The following is an 18987-nucleotide window of genomic DNA, read 5'->3' on the forward strand; positions in this document are numbered from 1 at the left end:
GGTTGTACTTACTTCAATTCAATTAAATTTTATTTATATAGCGCCAAATCACAACAAAAGTCACCTCAAGGCCCTTTATATTGTACAGTAGAAGCACAGTACTTCAAACTTAATGTTTGATTATAATGTTTTGTGAACATGAGTGCAACTCTGCTTTGTTCTGGATTTGCACCTATAACAAAATAAAGCCAGTTTGTGCTAGAAGAATTTTATTATCCATTTATAAACAAAGTGGCTTTAACTCAAAATATGTGTTTGAGAAGAAATAAAACAGCAACATCATGCTGTTCAGTTGATGACCACAGATCATCACATAGTGAAGAAGCTTCTCCTATGCTGCCATCTAGTGTTTACCACTGACATTGCTGCAGACGATGAGGAGAATTAACGGAATTGTTCAGCACAACAGGAAAATGCCACATCATCTGCAGACTTCTCTTTAAAACTCCTGCATCTGTGGGTGTCTGGCTGACCAAGTTTGTAGATACTTGCACAGCAGTTGGAAAAGTTTGTTGCTGGACTGCAGAGCTCCTTCAGTGACAGACTGCTGCATCCTAGATGCATGAAGGAGCGTTTCTGCAGGTCCTTCCTCCCTGCAGCTGTCAGACTGTACAATCAAAACTGCCCTCAACAAACATAGATGTTGACATCAGCACTGTAACTTGCACTAACCAACCAAAACAACTTCTATAACTTGCACATTATTTTTCTCAGTTTATAAGTAACTTATTGGAAGTTGCATGTCTACTTTTTAATGCACAGGTACAAGAGACAATCTGCACTTTTCTAATTACTCTGAATATTCTTAACTATTTAAACATCTTTCAGTATCCTGCTCTGTTTGCACACTCCAACCTGGGTTTGCCACTTATCTGTCCTCTAATTTTAATAACTCTACAGTACTCTGCTTTGGTAACTAATGTCCATGATGTAAAAATTTAAAAATTATGTTTCTGTTCTGTTTGTATATGTGTTTTGTTTTTTTGTCTGTTATTATTATTATTTTTTTGCTGCTGTTACAACCAAATTTCCCCTTGTGGGACAATAAAAGGATTATTCTATTCTATTCTTGTACTCTTTAGTCATTACAGTGGAGATACGCCTCGAGGGATCTGTCTATTAACTAATTTTGCTTTAAGAGCTGTTGCTCACATTAAACAGACTTAAGATATATTCTTATTCACCAGAATTTCTATAATTAAATTACGCAGAAAACTGTTGTTTAACAAAATATCGAGTAAGCCAATAAAGCAAGGTATTAACCCACTCTACTAGCTTCCCTTTCTTCTTATAGGGATGGTAAAATAAAACAAAGGATATGCCTCAACCCACAGGAAGGGCACACCCAGGACACGCTGGAGAGATTATATCTCTCGGCTGGCCTGGGAACGCCTTGGTGTTCCCCTGGATAAGCTGGAAGAGGTGGCTGGGGAGAGGGAGGTCTGGGCCTCTCTGCTTAGGCTGCTGCCCCCGCGACCCGGCCTCAGATAAAGCGGATGAAGATGGATGGATGGATATGCCTCAACCCACAGGAAGAAAAGAGGGAACAGATGCCAAACCTTGAGTTCAAAAATGTAAGTGAAATTGTGTCTTTTTGTGGCTTCTCCAGGATGTTACAGTGTCTGCTAGTGTGCTGTTCTTGATAATGAGTAGAGGTATTAAGACGTGGCACTTTATATTGGAAGGTAGACCCGACAATAATACATACAGAAAAAAAAAACAGCAATCATATGACGCCCTATGAGCAAGCACTTTGGCGACAGTGGGAAGGAAAAACTCCCTTTTAACAGGAAGAAACCTCCGGCAGAACCAGGCTCAGGGAGGGGCGGGGCCATCTGCTGCGACCGGTTGGGGTGAGAGAAGGAAAACAGAATAAAGACATGCTGTGGAAGAGAGACAGAGGTTAATAACAGACATAATTCAATGCAGAGAGATCTATTAACACATAGTGAGTGAAAATGTTCACTGATGAAGAAACACAAGGCATCATGGGAGTTCCCCTGCAGCCTACACCTATTGCAACATAACTAAGGGAGGATTCAGGGTCACATGATCCATCTCTAACTATAACTAAGATGATCAGGTCACACCCACTGCGGCCTGAACAAGGAACTTCTTTGGTGTCTGCCACATGTTAGCAGAGGATCCTTTAGATTGTGTACATTGGAGGTTGATGCTTCAGTGGATTAAGTATTTTCCACAGTGGTTTTCTGCAGAGCTTGGAGGGTGGGTGAACACCTTGGGCTCTTTGTGTTTTATCAACCTGTTTTGCGCTCTAGTAAGGCAGAAACCTCTTGTATGCTTGGCTGTTTCCCTATTAGCAATGCCTTGTGCATAGTCTGCAGTGTTAACATAATTGGTAGGTGTCAAAGTACCATCCACATGAATCCCGTTATATAACGTTATGATGTTATTCCAGATATCTAAGTAACTCACTGAACTTGTCTGTGCTTTCAGTGTTGTAGATTAATGGGGTGTAGTGGAATAAAAAAGAAGCAAAAGATAGTGTGAACAAGATTTAGTTGAGGTTTAGCAGCTGGGAAAGAGAAAGTAAAACTTGATTCAACAGATTGACATTTTAATGAAAGCACTGTGGGTCACTTGGTCTGTACAAAAAGGGTAGATGGCAAAAAAAAAAAAAAAATCCTACTTGCACCAACTGCTTAGATCATGATTTTTTTTTCAGATGTGCCCTTACAGATGAAGGTGTCATGTCAGCATGTGATTGTTTTATATCCTGTTTCTCAGACGTAAGACATGAAAATGGCTGGTCTCACGGTGGGTTTTGTTCTGTGGGTTTCAGCAAAGACAGAAGCAGCTTCTCATAAGGCATCTGCACATGACATGCCTAAATATAAAGGACTATTCAATAGCTAAAGAAAATATATTAATATATATTATAAGAATTAATGTATTAAGTCACTGCAAATCAGTGATTTTGATTGATCTGTCATTTATATAGTTGTGTAGTGTACAACAATGGCTTCATGATTACCTGTGTTACCTGTGTATAAAGGTGTGTCTTTGTTAACTGTATCAAAAACTTGCATATTGTAGTTTTGATTGTTTTTGCTTTTGGCAGAGTTAAAAATAAAAATCCTAGCTTGATCACCAATGAAACCTGTCAGAAGAAAAATTTACATCAGTACATAACTCCTTTAATGATATTGAAAATGGAAGTGAAAAAATGGTTTTATGGAAGATCCTGTGATCCTTAACCATCCACACCAACCACACACACAACCTAAAATGATAGTTTCAGAGTTTTTCGTTTTCACATGCGTAAGATATCGAAACCCTCGAAACCCCAAGAATTCTCATGGTGTGTAGCACTTGGGTCCTGGGTTCAAATCCTGGCTGGGTCGGTTTGTATGGCTTTTACATGTTTTTCCCATGTCTGCATGACCCCCCTCCGCAGTCTTTCTCCACACATAAAGTTATGTTAATTAACAATTCTTCATTGAGTGTTTGCTCTACAGCAAGATGACAGCCTGTATGGATAACCCTCTGCTTTTTGCCCTATGACAACTGGATAAGTTGACCCTGAATTGGATAAGCAGAACAAAATTGCACCCTGGTATAGGAAATTGCATCTAAGTGGCACCTCACCATCCCAAGATAGCACAGTATATGTTATCAAAAGTTATTATTAGTGACTTTTGCCTAGTTGTTTTTCCATTAAATCACTCTCCTGCTGATCATAACAGTTCATCTGCATTATGTACTCACTTGAGGAGTTAATAATGAGATGTGACACTTCTAATCTTTGTTCCCTGTGCAATACCTGCAAAGTGTGACTGCTAATATTTCTCCTGATTGAGCTTTTAGAGGGCCAGGACTGATTCAGAGGTAAAGAACCCATTTTTATTTTCACCCATACCGTGTGTGTTCGAGAGCTAACACAGCTCAGAAAGCACTGTTGTCACAGTTAGTAGGTTCGGAAAGTAAGATCATCTGGTTTGTATTTGGTACATGTACGATGTAAGAACATAAAAGTGCTTACACCACCACACTGTGGAGGCTAACTTTTGTTTGAGATTTAAAAAAAACATGTCCTCCATCAGCTAAAATACATTTTGGTGTTGGTGCATGATTTAGGAATGGAGCGGAGTTCAGGGCATAAATTTCAATAAGCACACTGCCCGAATGAAACAACTATGGATTGCAACAGGTTTTGGCTATGTTCCAAAACGACAGTTTTGGATGATGGCCAGGTTTTCTTTATTACTAATTTTTGGGGTTGATTTGTTGTTCCACTGGATGCTTTCTTTGCACATTCACCCAATGTATATACTATATATATATAATGTTCTTCTTCTAGCCCCCCCCATTTTTGCACATGTCGAGGAGCGTGTCAGGTTACATTTCACTGTGTGTTATACTTGTTTAACTATGCATGTGACAAATAAAGAACCTTGAACCTTATAAGCTTTATATCAACGTTTAGGTGAAACACGCCCGCTATTTAGTCTTGTTTATAAGTATAGTAAGTAGATAATGTGTCCTGCATTAACCAAATTCCTTTTTTGTATGGTAATAAAGTTTAGTCCTCTGTTTTATGCATCCTCTACTTTTTATTGCAACCTGATGCCCTTTTTTGTGGAGCATTTTCTAGTTTTTTTTTAGTTTATTTGGGTGATATATTTTTAATAATCTTTATTTTGTAAGTTTGCCTTCAAATCTCACCATAAAAGAAAATTTGAAAATTCCACTGGAAATTACAAAATGGCGCAACAATAAAAATATATAAAAAAAATACTTGTCACGCCTTCATCTGGAAACCACAGCACATGTGATACAGTGAATGACAAGCATATGGTTACCACATAAAATCCTGGATTAAACAATCAAAGAAATATAGTATATAGGCACAGTTCTTTTGACTTTAATTAACCGTTGACCTGATGGATGATTGTTGACTCGATGACTTGATCTAACCAGTTTGTCAAGCCCAACTGATTCGTGTCTGGATGCAGTTAAATAGGTAAACGTTTCCAGATGAATGAAAGCACATATGTTGCTTGTTCACCTCAAGTGACTCCAACTGTGCATGCAATGTTTATGCTCCTAACAGGTAAGAATTTATTATACTTACTTGATACATAGAGTCATGAATCATCTGACTCAAATTCAGGACTTAAAGATGCAAGTTTAGTTTAGTGCGTTTATTTACAGTGTAAGTGCGAGATGTGCTATTTACAAAATCTTTCTGAGGTTGTCAGTTAAAAAGTCCATTATTTAGAAATTCAACAGAAGGGAGGTCCCATGAATCAGAGTCCTCTGTTTCTCCTGAACAGAATCTCTCATCTCCACCAAGTGACGCACACTCCGCAGTTAGAGCACAAGTGCTTGACTGAACCAGGTGCATCCAGGATAGGGCTGATATCCCAGCATAATCCTGCCCTTGTAAGGTATGTAGTAGAGATGGACCAATCCGATATTACGTATCGGTATCGGTCCGATACTGACCTAAATTACTGGATCGGATATCGGAGAAAAATAAAAAATGTAATCCGATCCATTAAATATCATGAAAGCACCTCACAAAACTTGCAACACGCCGTAACTCACCTCAGAACGTTAGCACGTCGGAGCAGTATGCATCACGTGATAGAGCGGCTGTGGCATGCGGGACCTGTCGGTGGTCTGGATAGCATGTGGAGCTTCGCTAGCAACCCGGCATTTCATCTCCGACAAAGTTATCCCGAGAGAAGTAAAGCAAGTGTGTAAGTCCATCTCTGGATGTTTGTAAAGCATTCCTGCGTTAAGCTTAATGAGCGACTGCCTCTCGCTCTCCGGCTGCTACTTCAATCATGAAACTGCTTAACGATCAGCTGATCGGCTTTTCTGTCGCGACTCCGTCTCTCTTGTTTGCTTTTGGCCCACTTTGCACCAGAAAGAGGAAACCAGCGGCTGAACAACAGCAGCACGTTTAAGCTTGATCAGCTGTTGTTAGAATTTATTTAATATTACTTTCTACTCGAGGATCTTTTTCTACGTAGCTGACGGCTGGTAACTGTGCAGGGGCGCATCTAGCAAAGTTTAGCCAGGGGGGCCGATAGGGCATTAACAAGGAAAAGGGGGCACAAAGACATACTTTTCTTTCTTATTCTCATTTAAAATGTCTCGCTTTTAATTATTTAATATTTATCTGAATCTTACACCCAAAGTTTTAATCTGATGTAAAATGTATAGAAGTCCATTACTGCATATAGTAACTGTTAAGTCTAATATACCCTAGTAAGCTATAGTACTTTTTCCTTTGGGAAGGTACCATCTGTGCAGTCTGCAATTTTGTTGAAGAAAGATGTTGAATCTATTTAATATTTCTTGAGAAATAATTGATTTCTGTGCATTTTTTTTCACACTGCATCAAATTAAGGTTGATTACGTCGATTAAGCATCATGAGGTGGAGCGTGAGGGGTGGTTCCCTATTTTTTATTTATTTATTTTTGTTGTTGCTGGGAGTTGGAACCCTATTAGTTAGGTTGCTTAATATTTATGCTAAGTACTCTTTAAAATACCAGAATAGGGAGGATGGTGTAGGTTTAAGTTTATCAGATTGATCAGTATTGCTGAACTATGAAATATTTTTTTTTGCATACAGGTATAACAGAATAGCTTTAGTGTAGTTGTTGTTTTAAACTTGAGTATGAACTTATACAAAATGCAGCAAGATATTTAAAATACAGTTTTGTTGATTAAAAAACACTATATCGGATTCATATCGGTATCGGCAGATATCCAAATTTATGATATCGGTATCGGTATCGGACATAAAAAAGTGGTATCGTGCCATCTCTAGTATGTAGACACACCCACACACAGCAGCAAGCACACTGATGAAAAGGAAGAGCGAGAGAAAACAAAGTGGCGAGAGGAAAATTGTCGCGACACACTTGAGGACTGTGACAGATAAATAGATAGATAGGTGACATTTGTTTAAATCAAATTCAGATATTGAAGCTATTATGCATTGTTTCAGGGGAAAGCAGGGGATTAGGTGGGGGAATGATTTGTTTCATTTGAAAGATAACTCAGTACTTTCCAAGACTGAAAGTAGTGCTACAAGCTTTCATTGTGTTTTTCCTCTTCCTCTTCTGTCTTTTTAAATAGCGTAAGAACATAGCAACAATAACTAAGATGGATAAAGTCCAATGGAACTTAAGTGAGTACTAAATTAACCCTTACATTTTTTTTCTTACTTTATTGTTTCATTCCATTTGAATTCATTGCGATCGCTTACCCGACTGAGGCTGTGGCTGCTCAACAGCAGGAAACCTGTTTTGTTAGGCAGTTGTGAATCCCAGTATCTGTCTTGTAAAAGTAAATATGTTGGAAAGTACAATACTCAATCTGCTGAAAGTGCACATCCCCTTTCTTCAGTTCCTGCGGTAATGATTGAAAAGTATTCTACTTCTGCTTTTTTCTGGGTTTCATTCACATTAATCACTCCATTCTTACTTCAGCAGAAGTCATTTTCTGGACTTTCCATAAAACACATGTGACACTGTGACAGGAGGAACCTTACCCATTCTTTTGGGGTAAAAAATGGTTATTCTAGCCTACTGACATAATGAGACAATGTCTGTGATGCAATCAAATAGTTACTCAACTAGACTTTGATTTGATAGTATTTAGCAATTTTGTCTGATCTGTTACTTTAAAAAAACACTTTCCTCTTGTTTTAAAAGAAGGAAAGAAATATTTGACCTTTCACTGTGTTTCCAGGTGCTGTCACTGTGTTGCTGTTCACTGTGTACCACAGTCTAACAGCAGCTGCCAGGCTGAAGGAACATCTGGCTGATTGTCTGGAGGACAAAGACTATAATGAACTGCTGCTGACAGCAAAGACTGGTCTTCCACACATAAATACATCTCATCATGTTGTTATTGTTGGAGCTGGAATGGCTGGGTTGACAGCTGCCAAGTTACTGCAAGATGCAGGACACAAGGTACATGGTACATGGGGCGACTGTGGCTCAGGGGGTTGGGAAGCGTATCTGTAACCGGAAGGTCGCCGGTTTGATCCCCGGGCTCTCTGTCCTGGTCGTTGTGTCCTTGGGCAAGACACTTTACCCTACCGCCTACTGGCGTTGGCCAGAGGGGCCGATGGCGCGATATGGCAGCCTCGCTTCTGTCAGTCTGCCCCAGGGCAGCTGTGGCTACAACTGTAGCTGCCTCCACCAGTGTATGAATGCTAGAGTGAATGAATAGTGGAATTGTAAAGCGCTTTGGGTGCCTTGAAAAGCACTATATAAATCCAATCCATTATTATTATTACATGTATCACACATATATCCTGATAATAAGAATAATATAATGTAATGACAATCTAAATGCAATGTTAGCTGTCAAATCAAGGAGATTTCTGAAGATTTACAACCTGTAAGAAAACCAAAAAAAAAGTGCAAATCCCATGTAAGTTACGTTTTTCTAATACTGTAAACTTATGACATTTTAAAAACACAATCACCTTTATTTTGGTATCATGAATTGGTATCATGATTCTTTACTTCCCCCTTTTCTTTTTCCTGTACTATTTCCATGAGATTCACAGCAAAGTTTCTGATCAAAAACAATGTCCACAATAACCATCCATGGCTGACCACCGCCAGCGTCAAAGCCTTCCTATAACATTGGGCACTTCAATTCTCCATCGTTTTTCTAATTTTTTGAATAAAGTAATAGTTCATTAGTTGCTAGTGTTCCACTCAGGAGGAGCAAAAGCAGCCCTTGTTTTTAAGTTTTGCATAAAACATGGTAGTTGTAGTAAAACCTAAAAAATAAGGTAGATCAATAAATAATAAATGGTAAGTAATAAAACAAACATTAGCAAGTGTAGTTAGAATAGTGGCTACAAAGACGACTGTATTATCAGTATGATTAATCTAATAGAAGCAATGGCACATAACAAGTAGCAAAAACATTAACAATAGTTCCCAAAAGGTTGATTCTGTTCATCTGGACGTAGCGTTTTCAGTAGGAGAAACATTTCATCACTCATCCAAGTGACTTCTTCAGTCTCAGCTGACTGCAGGTTTGCCCAATCTTATAAACAGAATCAACCTTTTGGGATTTACATACATGTGCGAGCATGCATCAAGACATTAACAATAGCTGTACCAGCAGAAGCAGTAACAATATTGTTATTAATATTTCCTAAATACCATTAATACTGATATTTCCTAAACACTACAACACAAGTGTTTGGCTCTACATATCTGTTTTTATCATTCATTTGGGCTGCCTGTTATTTTCCAAAGGGTTTGTAACTCCTTCCTAAAACTAACCAGGAACTTTCATCTGTTATGCAAATGTGTCAACATTCACATAACATATGCATAACAATCATAAAAGTCCATCTTAAAATCCATCTGTTATTATGGATAAACAATTGCATAACAGTCATTATTCTAGTGGCACCATGGTGTTTCTAATTCTAATTCATGTGGTTGTCAAGGTAACTATTGTAGAAGCAAGTGGTCGCATTGGTGGACGGGTTGAAACCTACAGAAATGAAAAAGATGGGTGGTATGCTGAACTGGGGGCCATGAGGATCCCAAGTTTTCACCGGTAAGGTTTAACTATACAGATTAAATCCACTGAAGGCTTGAATTAAATCAAAAGGAAAACCTTGCAAACATGTGTTTTCCTTATCTTTAACATCTGGGATCATACATATCTAACTCTGCTACCACTGACCTTGTCTTCCTACAGAATTGTGCAATGGTTTGCTGATGACCTAGGGGTCAAATTGAATGAATTCATCATGGATAACCCTAACACCTTTTACCATGTTAATGGAAAGCGGAAAAGAACATTTGCAGCACAAGCAAATCCCGATGTTCTTGGGTACAATGTGTGGCCAAGTGAAAAAGGGAAGTCAGCAGATGAACTCCTTCAGCAAGCTTTACAGAAGGTGAGAAAAAAGGAAGAGAGTCAAACGTCTCTGGCATAAAAGAGTTGGATGGAGAAACATACAGTAGCTAATTCCTCCAGTTATTCAATTTGCAACTTTTGCAAAAATGGAACCCTTTTTCATCATTATTGACCACATAACATGTCACTGACCACTAGCACAAAAAAGGGAATCTCAGAGTGGTTAGTGATGCATGAACATGTATGTTTCCTTGAATTTTAAACTGTTCAAATCATTAAAGCAGTTAAACTAAATTAAGCACACTCAAATGCATTTAAACAGTTTCTACTCAACACTATGTAACATGACAAATGTTTTGACTGAAGATATTCTGAAAAGTCAAAGCAAGAAATTAAAATTGATTTCACCAACTGCACCTACTCCTTCAGTCATGAAAGTATGTTGTAGACTAACATGGACATTTCTGACTGCTCATTGCAAAAAGAATCAATGCAATAAGTAAGGTTCTGGACTTTTTCCATATAAGCAACTGTTCTTTCTCCTTTTTTGGTAGGTAAAGGATGAGGTGGAGGCTCATGGCTGCTGTGCTGCACTGAAAAAATATGACCATTATTCCGTGAAGGTATAAATCATAATGAGATAATGAATGGTAAAATGAGAACAGTCCTGGTTGACTAAGTGAATCATGAGGATACATTCTAAAGAATCAGAGTACTTGCATTGGCATTTCTAAATGTTAAACATTTAAATGATTACCACATTTTATTACAAATAAGGGTATATGGATAACATAAACTAGTAAAAACACATTAGTAAATATTTATTTTAATAAAAAGTTACTTACGTCATTTTACTTTTTAACCATGAACCACAAAACTGAAAGAGGTGGTTGTAATTGTTACAGCACAAATGTGTGTCAGTGCAAGTAAAACTAGCAAAAACATTTAATCAGATGATATTAATTTACATCCTGAGTTCACAAAATGTAATTGTTTGTTGCAAATAGGAGTACCTGAAAGAAGAAGGAGATCTGAGCCCCGAAGCATTGAGAATGATTGGAGAGCTGCTCAACGAACAGAGTCTTATGTACACTGCACTTAGTGAGATGATCTATGACCAAACTGACATCAGTGACAGCACCAAGTATGGCCTGACAACTCCTCAAACCTTCTTCATGTTTACATTTATGTGTAAAAACATAATTAAAATGTCTTTATTATCACCCAAGTAGAGCTTAAACAAAATTAAGAGTGCTTCTCTACCATTTGGTCACAAAAAGAGACAGTCGCACACATGATTACTCCAAGCAAAAACTAATGTAATAATATATAATAGCTTAAATGTGCTTTTTAATCATTTGAGCCATTTAACATAGCAGCAAAGGCTTCAAATATAAAATATATGTTATGTGTTTGCAAACAGCAACTGCAATTTTTCACGTCTTTATGTAGAATATAAAAAAGTATCTATGAGTTTTCAGTGCATGCAAGCATATCAATAAACAATGGTAACATCCAGAAAACACGGAGCAGTTAAACAGTCATTTGGCACGACTTGTTTTGATATATCCTGCTCTTTTTACGTAAGCGCTTCACTATGTTTATCATGAGGGCCTTACCTTTGCCGCAAGGTATGGAGCACTTATCACCACGAAGCACGACACCATAGCATTGTGATGACTGAACTTGTTCGAACATGCAGCAGAAGAGATGCAAACATTTAATGTGATCCAACAGCCACACACACGCAATAAAGTTTGCTTCTGCCTGCTCTGAGCAGTTCATTAGAACCTAAAATGGAATTGTAGAAACTGTACGTGTAAATAATTTCCTACAGATATTAACTGCAATAATAAAAAAAAAATGTTATTTTTATGTCTCTTTTTTTATAGGTACTTTGAAGTTGTTGGTGGGTCTGATCTTCTCCCCAAAGCTTTTCTTACTGTCCTTGATATCCCTATTCTCCTGAACTCTAGAGTCAAGCGTATCAGTCACTCACACAAAGGAGTCATTGTATCATACCAAACCGGACAACAGTCCTCTCTTACTGATCTTCAGGCTGATGTTGTCCTAGTAACAACCACAACAAAAGCAGCTCTCTTTATGGATTTCATCCCACCTCTGTCCCCCAAAAAGATGGAGGCACTGAGGGCTGTCCATTATGACAGCTCCACTAAAATCCTCCTCACCTTTAACAACAAGTTCTGGGAGAACGATGGTATCCAAGGAGGAAAGAGCATCACAGACGGGCCTACTCGTTTTATCTACTATCCCGGCCACAGTTTCCAAAAAAATAAAACCATCGGTGTCCTCCTGGCTTCCTACACCTGGGGTGATGATTCACTACTCTTCCTAGGTGCAAGTGATGAAGCCCTCAAAGAGCTGGCTCTGAGCGATTTGACAAAGATTCACGGTGAGCAGGTCTGGGATTTCTGCACTGGGGTGGTGGTGAAAAAGTGGAGCATGGATCCTTACAGCCTTGGTGCCTTCGCTCTGTTCACACCCTACCAACACTTAGAGTATGCTACGGAGCTCTTTAAAAGTGAAGGCAGGGTCCACTTTGCTGGTGAACACACAGCCTTCCCTCATGCTTGGATTGAGACGTCCATGAAATCTGCAATAAGGGCAGCGAAAAACATTAACAGAGCTGTGCTGCTGAATTCAGAGTCAGCTAAATGTCGAAAAAGAGATGAACTCTAGGGTCTGACATATTTAGTCTTCAACAATCTTCAAAAGAAGGATCCTTAAACCACTTATCTACTTATTACAAACCAATCGTTTCCATGAATTAGCTAAGTGACAATACTAAATATTATTGTTTCAGAGTTTACAGCTTTTTATCCTTTTGTTAATTGATCTCTTTTTTGTGCTGTACTACTCACTTTTCATATAAAAGGCCTTGGTAAATTAGTGGTGATAGAGATATATTATTAAAAACTGTATCTGTATCAAAGACTTTTTGTGATGTAGCATTTTCACACAATAAAGTGGCAATGTTACACAAAGTTAATGTCTATAGTCTCATTTTTTTCTTTGTAATAATCAAACCTGCTCAAAGATATACAGTACGTCCTGCATGTGGTGGCACTGAAAACACGTGACTTCTGGAAAGACGTTTGTTTAACAAATGACAGAATAATAAAAGATTTAAAGGAAGTTTTTCTCATCATAGGACCCAAACAGTGTTTGTATATCATCTGACCGCACGAGACAGGGAAAAACTGAAACCAAAACTGAAGCCTCATTTTCAAAAGAGGCGGGGCAATCCTGTCCTTTAAGATGGGGCAGTCAGGTGAGTAGTATAAAAAGGAGTGAACTGAAGTGAACGACAAGTAGGAGACACGAGTTACATCGGATTAGCAAGTTCTTTAAACGGTAATATAGTTTTATTTCTGCTTGGTAAAAATAATACTTGTATTATATTTGTGTAGGTTTATCATAGTTTTTATGCTTTTTAAAAAATGATTACAAATGACTTTCTAGACTTTTCTATTACAAAGTAAAACAAAATGTTGATAGGGATTATATAAGTGCAGCACCAAATGCATCAGTTTGTATAGATAGATAAAAAAAACAAAAAAAACCAATAAAGCAGTTAGAAAAGTGAAAGTATTTGAGGAATTTTTCCAAGGGTTAGAGTTATCTGCTGCACTCCCGTCTGTTCTTTCAGGATTTGAGCATGTATGTGGGTTTATGTTGATGGATATCATATAGGATATGAATAGTTGTGTTCTCCTGCCCTTAGAAAGAAAAGAGAACACAACATTTCTTTGTAAATAGTGTTAATGAATTTTCTCTGATAATAGAATAAAAACAGCAGTATTAAGTGAAAGTAAAACTACAGCTGCTGTGGTAAAATTTTGGGATATAAATGCTTCCTCTTTTTGAAATTCACAAATATGAAGATGAAAGGTACTGTATCGAGATCCCAGTTTCTATTTCTCATTCTAATTCTGGTTTTTGTTTTGTTCTGCACTTGCTGCCAAAGGCATAAAGAAAACCATTGAGCAAAGTGAGATGAAGCCACAATTTGCCAAGTGGAAATTTTGTGAGTAATTCTGGTGCAATCTTTAATTTTGGTCTTGAAAATGTAAAAACTCCTGTAATGTTTGTTTGTTTTTGTTTTTTTAAATGTGTAATGATTCCGAGCTCCAGAGCTCTTCTTGCATAGTTTGCTGTTCTTTGTTGAGTTTGTGATCATCATTAAAATGTGCATACCACGTGGTGTCCTGAAACACTTGGTGTTGACATTCTATAATCCCAGGAAGTCAATATGAGTATCAAAATGGTAAATGGAGGGGTTCTTATATAGTGCTTTTTTACTCTACCCGAGTAATTAAAGCTTTTTACTGGATTTACCTCATTCACCTAGTCACACCGATTCATACAAGAATATTGTTCTATGCAATTTGGGAATTGGGAAATAGAAATACTTTAAGTTTTTCGTTTTAATAAGTTTTTTGCACATTCAGCATACATCGTGGCTCAAAGTTATTAGTAACTGAAATTGTAACTCCACAAACTTAAATTAACTTATATGGATTATGTAATATGTAATGTAATATAATACGTATAATATGTATGTTATATGTTATTCACAACATAAATGTTTTAAAATCTCTTTTTATCTTCAGTCCATTCAGTTGCCATCAGTGTGCTGCTGTTGGCTTTGTATCCCACTGCTGCTGTTGCCAGCATGAATGAAGAGCTGGCTAAATGTCTGGAGGATGACGATAATTATCAGCTCATGGACACAGTGAAGACTGGCCTTCCTCAGATCAAGAAGTCTCATCATGTTATTATTGTTGGGGCTGGGATCGCTGGGCTGACGGCTGCCAAGCTATTGGAAGGTGCAGGACACAAGGTACATGCAAGGTTTGAATATGTGTATGCTAGTTATGTTGTTTGTTTTCCATCCAGTGAATGCAAACACTGCCATCTGCAGGTTAAAAAAAATGTTGCAAGTAAGTAAGTAGAATACATCTGTTCCAATGATATCATTTTATATTTAAAAGTGTTTAAAATATAAAATTTTCCCTTACTTTTAAAAGGACAAAACATTTAACACATTTTTTTATTCATGCCTAATTATTGTATCCAGTCAATGCAATTTTCTTTTATATGAAAATCATCTCCAACCCCAAAACATAGATGATTTCTAAAATCCCAAGAATGGTCCACTTCACACTATGAGATTCTGGATCCAGAAGGATAAGGAGTTAGTTTGTGATATTTTCTTGAGACAATTAATTCTTATATCTCCTATTTCAAATATTTTCAATTTTGTCCGGTCTTGCAGTGGTCCGAAAGGCTCTGGTAAAAAGTTATTGTAAATATTATCTTTAAATATATTTTTTAAGAGCCTGCTAACAATCATACAAACTTTATCAATCACATAAGTTGTGTTTTGGGCCCTAGTAGAAGTAATTTCATGTCTGAATTTGATACAAACGTCTTTGGACTTCATGTTTCTGTAAAAAACAAAAGGTGCACAGTAGTGAAATGGCATGGATGAAGCATTTTTAAGATTCTTCTGAGATCAGAATGTGATTTGAGAGTGATTGCAGACAAGAACAAACACAATTACCTATCAACCTTTCTCATATTTTTTTAGCTTTCATTTAAACTCATTATAAATAAAGTCCTAATGGCTTATGTACAACACTCCTGGATCATTACAAGTGTCTAATTCTCTGGATTTATAACAATATGGTATGTTTCTAGATGTTCCAAGATAGAACAGCAAAAGTATATATTTTCCACAATATTTTTGTTTATTGCTTTTTCTCTTGAACTGTTTGATTAAGGTAACCATCATAGAAGCTAGTCCTCGTGTGGGAGGAAGGGTGGAGACCTACAGGGATGAAGAAAATGGCTGGTATGCTGATTTGGGTGCAATGAGGATACCGAGTAACCACCAGTGAGTAAAAGAATGTCAAACATTGTCAAGTTTTGCTCTCAAAGGACCAGTTTTTGTACTGCATTATAAACATTAACAAGCAAATGACCTCATGCTTTAACAGGATCATCCGCTGGTACATCAAAGAAATGGGGCTCAAGCTGAATCCATTCATCATGTATGACTCCAACACTTTTTACTTGGTTAATGAACGGAACAGGACGAGGACATACGCAGTGACAGCAAACCCCGACATCCTGAATTATAAACTGCCAGAGAGAGAGAGGAAGAAATCAGCTGACGAACTGTTGTGGCAGGCTTTGCAGAAGGTAGGTAAAGATGTAGGAGGAATTCATGGCACTTTTTATACAGAGTGATACCATAGCAGAGCTGTCTATTAAAAATACAACAGATTCAGCAGTTGTCCTATAAAACATTAATTTAATGCATTTATGCACTCCATGGACTCTAAGCCTTAAATGCAAGTGTTGACTTATTCATGCAGACACATACTCCACATGGTTATCCCACTGTTACTGAAAATTAAAGTTAACAATTTCTTGTCACTTCACACTCTCAAATAAAGGCAAAAAAGCTCAAAAGATTTTTTTTAAGTTACTTAAAGTTTAAAATGCACAAGAAGCCAAAGAAAATGTACCATATTGACACTTTTCAAGGACCAATTAAATGCAAATCTTAGCATGTGAGCTGTTGAGTTTTTTAAGATTTAAATGGGCAATGCTTTGTCTTCATGTTTGTAGGTATTAAATATTTAATAAAATTATAGGTGTTGTAGGCTCCTAATGGTGTACCAGTGTTTTACCAAGACTCAACTGGAACAGACTCCATTCCTGTAACGACTCTATTGGATGACGTGTTATTAATATGGACTCAATGCAATGCAGACATCTGTTGTCAACAAAATTGCAATACTAAATGAGCTGTGCTCTGACTTTGCATAAAGGACCACTGGAAATAACTTGTGTATGTATCTTTTCTTTCAAGGTGAGAGATGAAATTAAAGCCCATGGATGCAAAGCTGCATTTAAGAAATATGACCATTATTCAGTAAAGGTAAAGTGCAGAATCATATTCTGAAATAGTGCCTGTTATGATATTAGGTCTTCATTGGACAATGTAAAAAAAAATAAATTTACTAAAAGACCATGTGCAACCTTCTTTTTTTATAGGAGTACCTGAAAGAGGAAGGTGGTTTAAGTCCAGAGGCAGTGGTTATGATTGCAGAGTTACTGAATGAACAGAGCATGATGCATCTGGCTCTGACTGAGATGCTCTACGTCGAGAATGATGTCAGCGACAGCACAACGTAAGATTGTTAGACTTAACAAGGAAGTGATGGTAGTCGTGAACAATGCAAAGAAAGAATAATCAAATCTTATTTTTGTTCTTGTTTTGTTCACAATCCTCACCCAGTACAACGTTGTAGTTGGATTTCCTTGATTGGATTTACTTATAAGCAAATTCTTAGTGAATCTCTCTCAATTCCTGTTGAAAATTATACTCATATTAGCTACTCACTTAGTTTAGTGTTATAACATTTAATCACAAAGGAAGCAACCAGTTTGCTGTATATGTAACATTTGAGACTAAAAACAAACAAGCTGGAAACAAATATGAGGTTATAACCATGTCTCTGTGACACGCCCACCACAAAATACTACAACTGTAAAATTGAACATGAATAGGGTAACATCAAAGTAAGTAAATAACGAAGAAATGTGATGGTGAATATTATTTACTTACACGTCTAGGTAGCGAAATGTTCCCCTATTCCTAAATGCTGACTACTAACTAATTTCCTCTTAAATTCAACTGTTTATGTCACCACTGCATGGTCCTAAGGTCTTTGCACTGATTCTGTACAAAAGCTCAGGCTGACATTCGTGTTTTTGTGTTTCTTTGTTTTTTAAGGTATGATGAAATAACTGGTGGGACAGATCTCCTCCCCAAAGCTTTTCTCTCTTTCATTGATGCCCCCATCCTCTTCAACTCCAAAGTCAAGTTCATCAGCCAGTCACATGAGGGTGTAACTGTGTCATATAGAAGAAAGGGCGAGTCAGCTTTGACAGACATTACTGGTGATGCCGTCTTAGTAACAACCACAGCCAAAGCTGCCCTCTTCCTGGATTTCAACCCACCTCTCTCCATCCCAAAAATGGAGGCATTGCGGGCTGTCCACTATGAATGCTCCACTAAAATCATCCTCACCTTCAAGAGGAAGTTCTGGGTGGACGATGGCATCCATGGAGGAAAGAGTATCACAGACCGGCCCTCTCGTTACATCTACTACCCCAGCCACTCTTTCCCAAGAAATCAAACAATTGGTGTCCTCTTGGCTTCCTACACCTGGGCTGATGACGCCCAGTTTTTACAAGGTGCGACCGATGAAGACCTTAAAGAGCTAGCATTGAGAGATTTAGCGAAGATTCATGGTGAGCAGGTGTGGGACCTCTGCATTGGGGTTGTGGTGAAAAGGTGGGGCATTGATCCATACAGCTTGGGTGGCTTTGCGTTCTTCGCGCCATACCAACACATAGAGTACGCAAAGGAGCTCTTCAGAAGTGAAGGCAGGGTCCACTTTGCTGGGGAGCACACAGCTTTCCCTCATGCTTGGATTGAGACATCTATGAAATCAGCTATTAGAGCAGCTAAAAACATCAACAACGCTGCACACAAGGAGTTGGCTAGAAATCAAGATCGAAATGAGCTCTGAAATGTCAAATATGTACTCTAGGCCAAAAAGTTTTACTGAAGTAATATATATCAATTTTGTGATATTTTATTTGACAAATGTCAAAAATAAGAAGCTGTTTCTAAAAGGTTTTTATTTACAGTTCTAAATGTTGTTAAATAGTATTCACCCTGTTTCCAGAACAGTAAATACTGGGTTAGGTTGCATTTTTGTTATCTGTTGTCTGAAATCATGTCAGGCATTTTTTACAATTCTTAATAAAATTATCCTATTTAAAGTTATGTTTTATGATAATTTTAGTCCATGTTTGTCCAATTCTGTCCAGAAATCTTGAAAAGGGGCTCATTGAATCCCTTCTTTTAAAGAAAAAGTCACAACTGTGCAACCTGTAGTACTAGTAGCACTACTCTCTAGTGTTTTCTTTGCAGTTACATAAGTTTATATTGACATTTCAAGGCAGAGCTAACACTATTTAATACTTTCAATTTAAAT

At 37.5% G+C, this 18987-nt stretch overlaps 2 protein-coding genes across 9 annotated transcripts; both read left to right on the forward strand.

Annotated features, from left to right (window-relative positions):
• The first annotated feature begins 1454 nt into the window (after window positions 1-1454).
• Window positions 1455-12888, forward strand: LOC120733313 (L-amino-acid oxidase-like). Of its 8 annotated transcripts, none has more exons than XM_040031400.1 (9): window positions 1455-1574; window positions 5298-5411; window positions 7118-7169; window positions 7733-7956; window positions 9465-9577; window positions 9722-9923; window positions 10438-10506; window positions 10891-11027; window positions 11776-12888. In XM_040031400.1, exons 3-9 carry the CDS (start codon window positions 7145-7147, stop codon window positions 12581-12583), a joined length of 1578 nt encoding a protein of 525 aa, XP_039887334.1. In that variant the 5' UTR covers window positions 1455-1574; window positions 5298-5411; window positions 7118-7144; the 3' UTR covers window positions 12584-12888. The 8 variants fall into 8 exon arrangements, with proteins under 8 accessions (XP_039887334.1, XP_039887333.1, XP_039887332.1 ...); XM_040031399.1 differs by lacking the exon at window positions 1455-1574 and adding an exon at window positions 4875-5074; XM_040031402.1 differs by lacking the exons at window positions 1455-1574; window positions 5298-5411 and adding exons at window positions 6775-7004; window positions 7471-7545.
• Window positions 12889-12992: 104 nt separating this feature from the next.
• On the forward strand, window positions 12993-18772 carry LOC120733312 (L-amino-acid oxidase-like). The gene is made up of 8 exons (XM_040031397.1): window positions 12993-13258; window positions 13872-13931; window positions 14518-14747; window positions 15691-15803; window positions 15907-16111; window positions 16788-16856; window positions 16973-17109; window positions 17715-18772. The coding sequence occupies exons 2-8, from the start codon at window positions 13901-13903 to the stop codon at window positions 18514-18516; spliced, it is 1587 nt and encodes a 528-aa protein (XP_039887331.1). The 5' UTR covers window positions 12993-13258; window positions 13872-13900; the 3' UTR covers window positions 18517-18772.
• The last annotated feature ends 215 nt before the right edge of the window (window positions 18773-18987 follow it).

The sequence above is a fragment of the Simochromis diagramma genome, unplaced genomic scaffold, assembly GCF_900408965.1.
Source record: "Simochromis diagramma unplaced genomic scaffold, fSimDia1.1 OVJJ01000229.1, whole genome shotgun sequence".
Classification (NCBI taxonomy): Eukaryota; Metazoa; Chordata; class Actinopteri; order Cichliformes; family Cichlidae; genus Simochromis; species Simochromis diagramma.

Excerpts from the sequence above, each read along its gene's own strand:
- LOC120733313 (XM_040031400.1), top strand. The coding sequence starts at position 7,145 with ATGGATAAAGTCCAATGGAACTTAA. Across the intron at positions 7,170-7,732 it reads TAAAGTCCAATGGAACTTAA|GTGCTGTCACTGTGTTGCTG; the intron begins GTGAGTACTAAA and ends CTGTGTTTCCAG. Across the intron at positions 11,028-11,775 it reads GACATCAGTGACAGCACCAA|GTACTTTGAAGTTGTTGGTG; the intron begins GTATGGCCTGAC and ends CTTTTTTTATAG.
- LOC120733312 (XM_040031397.1), top strand. The coding sequence starts at position 13,901 with ATGAAGCCACAATTTGCCAAGTGGAAATTTT. Across the intron at positions 13,932-14,517 it reads ATTTGCCAAGTGGAAATTTT|TCCATTCAGTTGCCATCAGT; the intron begins GTGAGTAATTCT and ends TTTTATCTTCAG. Across the intron at positions 14,748-15,690 it reads TGGAAGGTGCAGGACACAAG|GTAACCATCATAGAAGCTAG; the intron begins GTACATGCAAGG and ends TGTTTGATTAAG.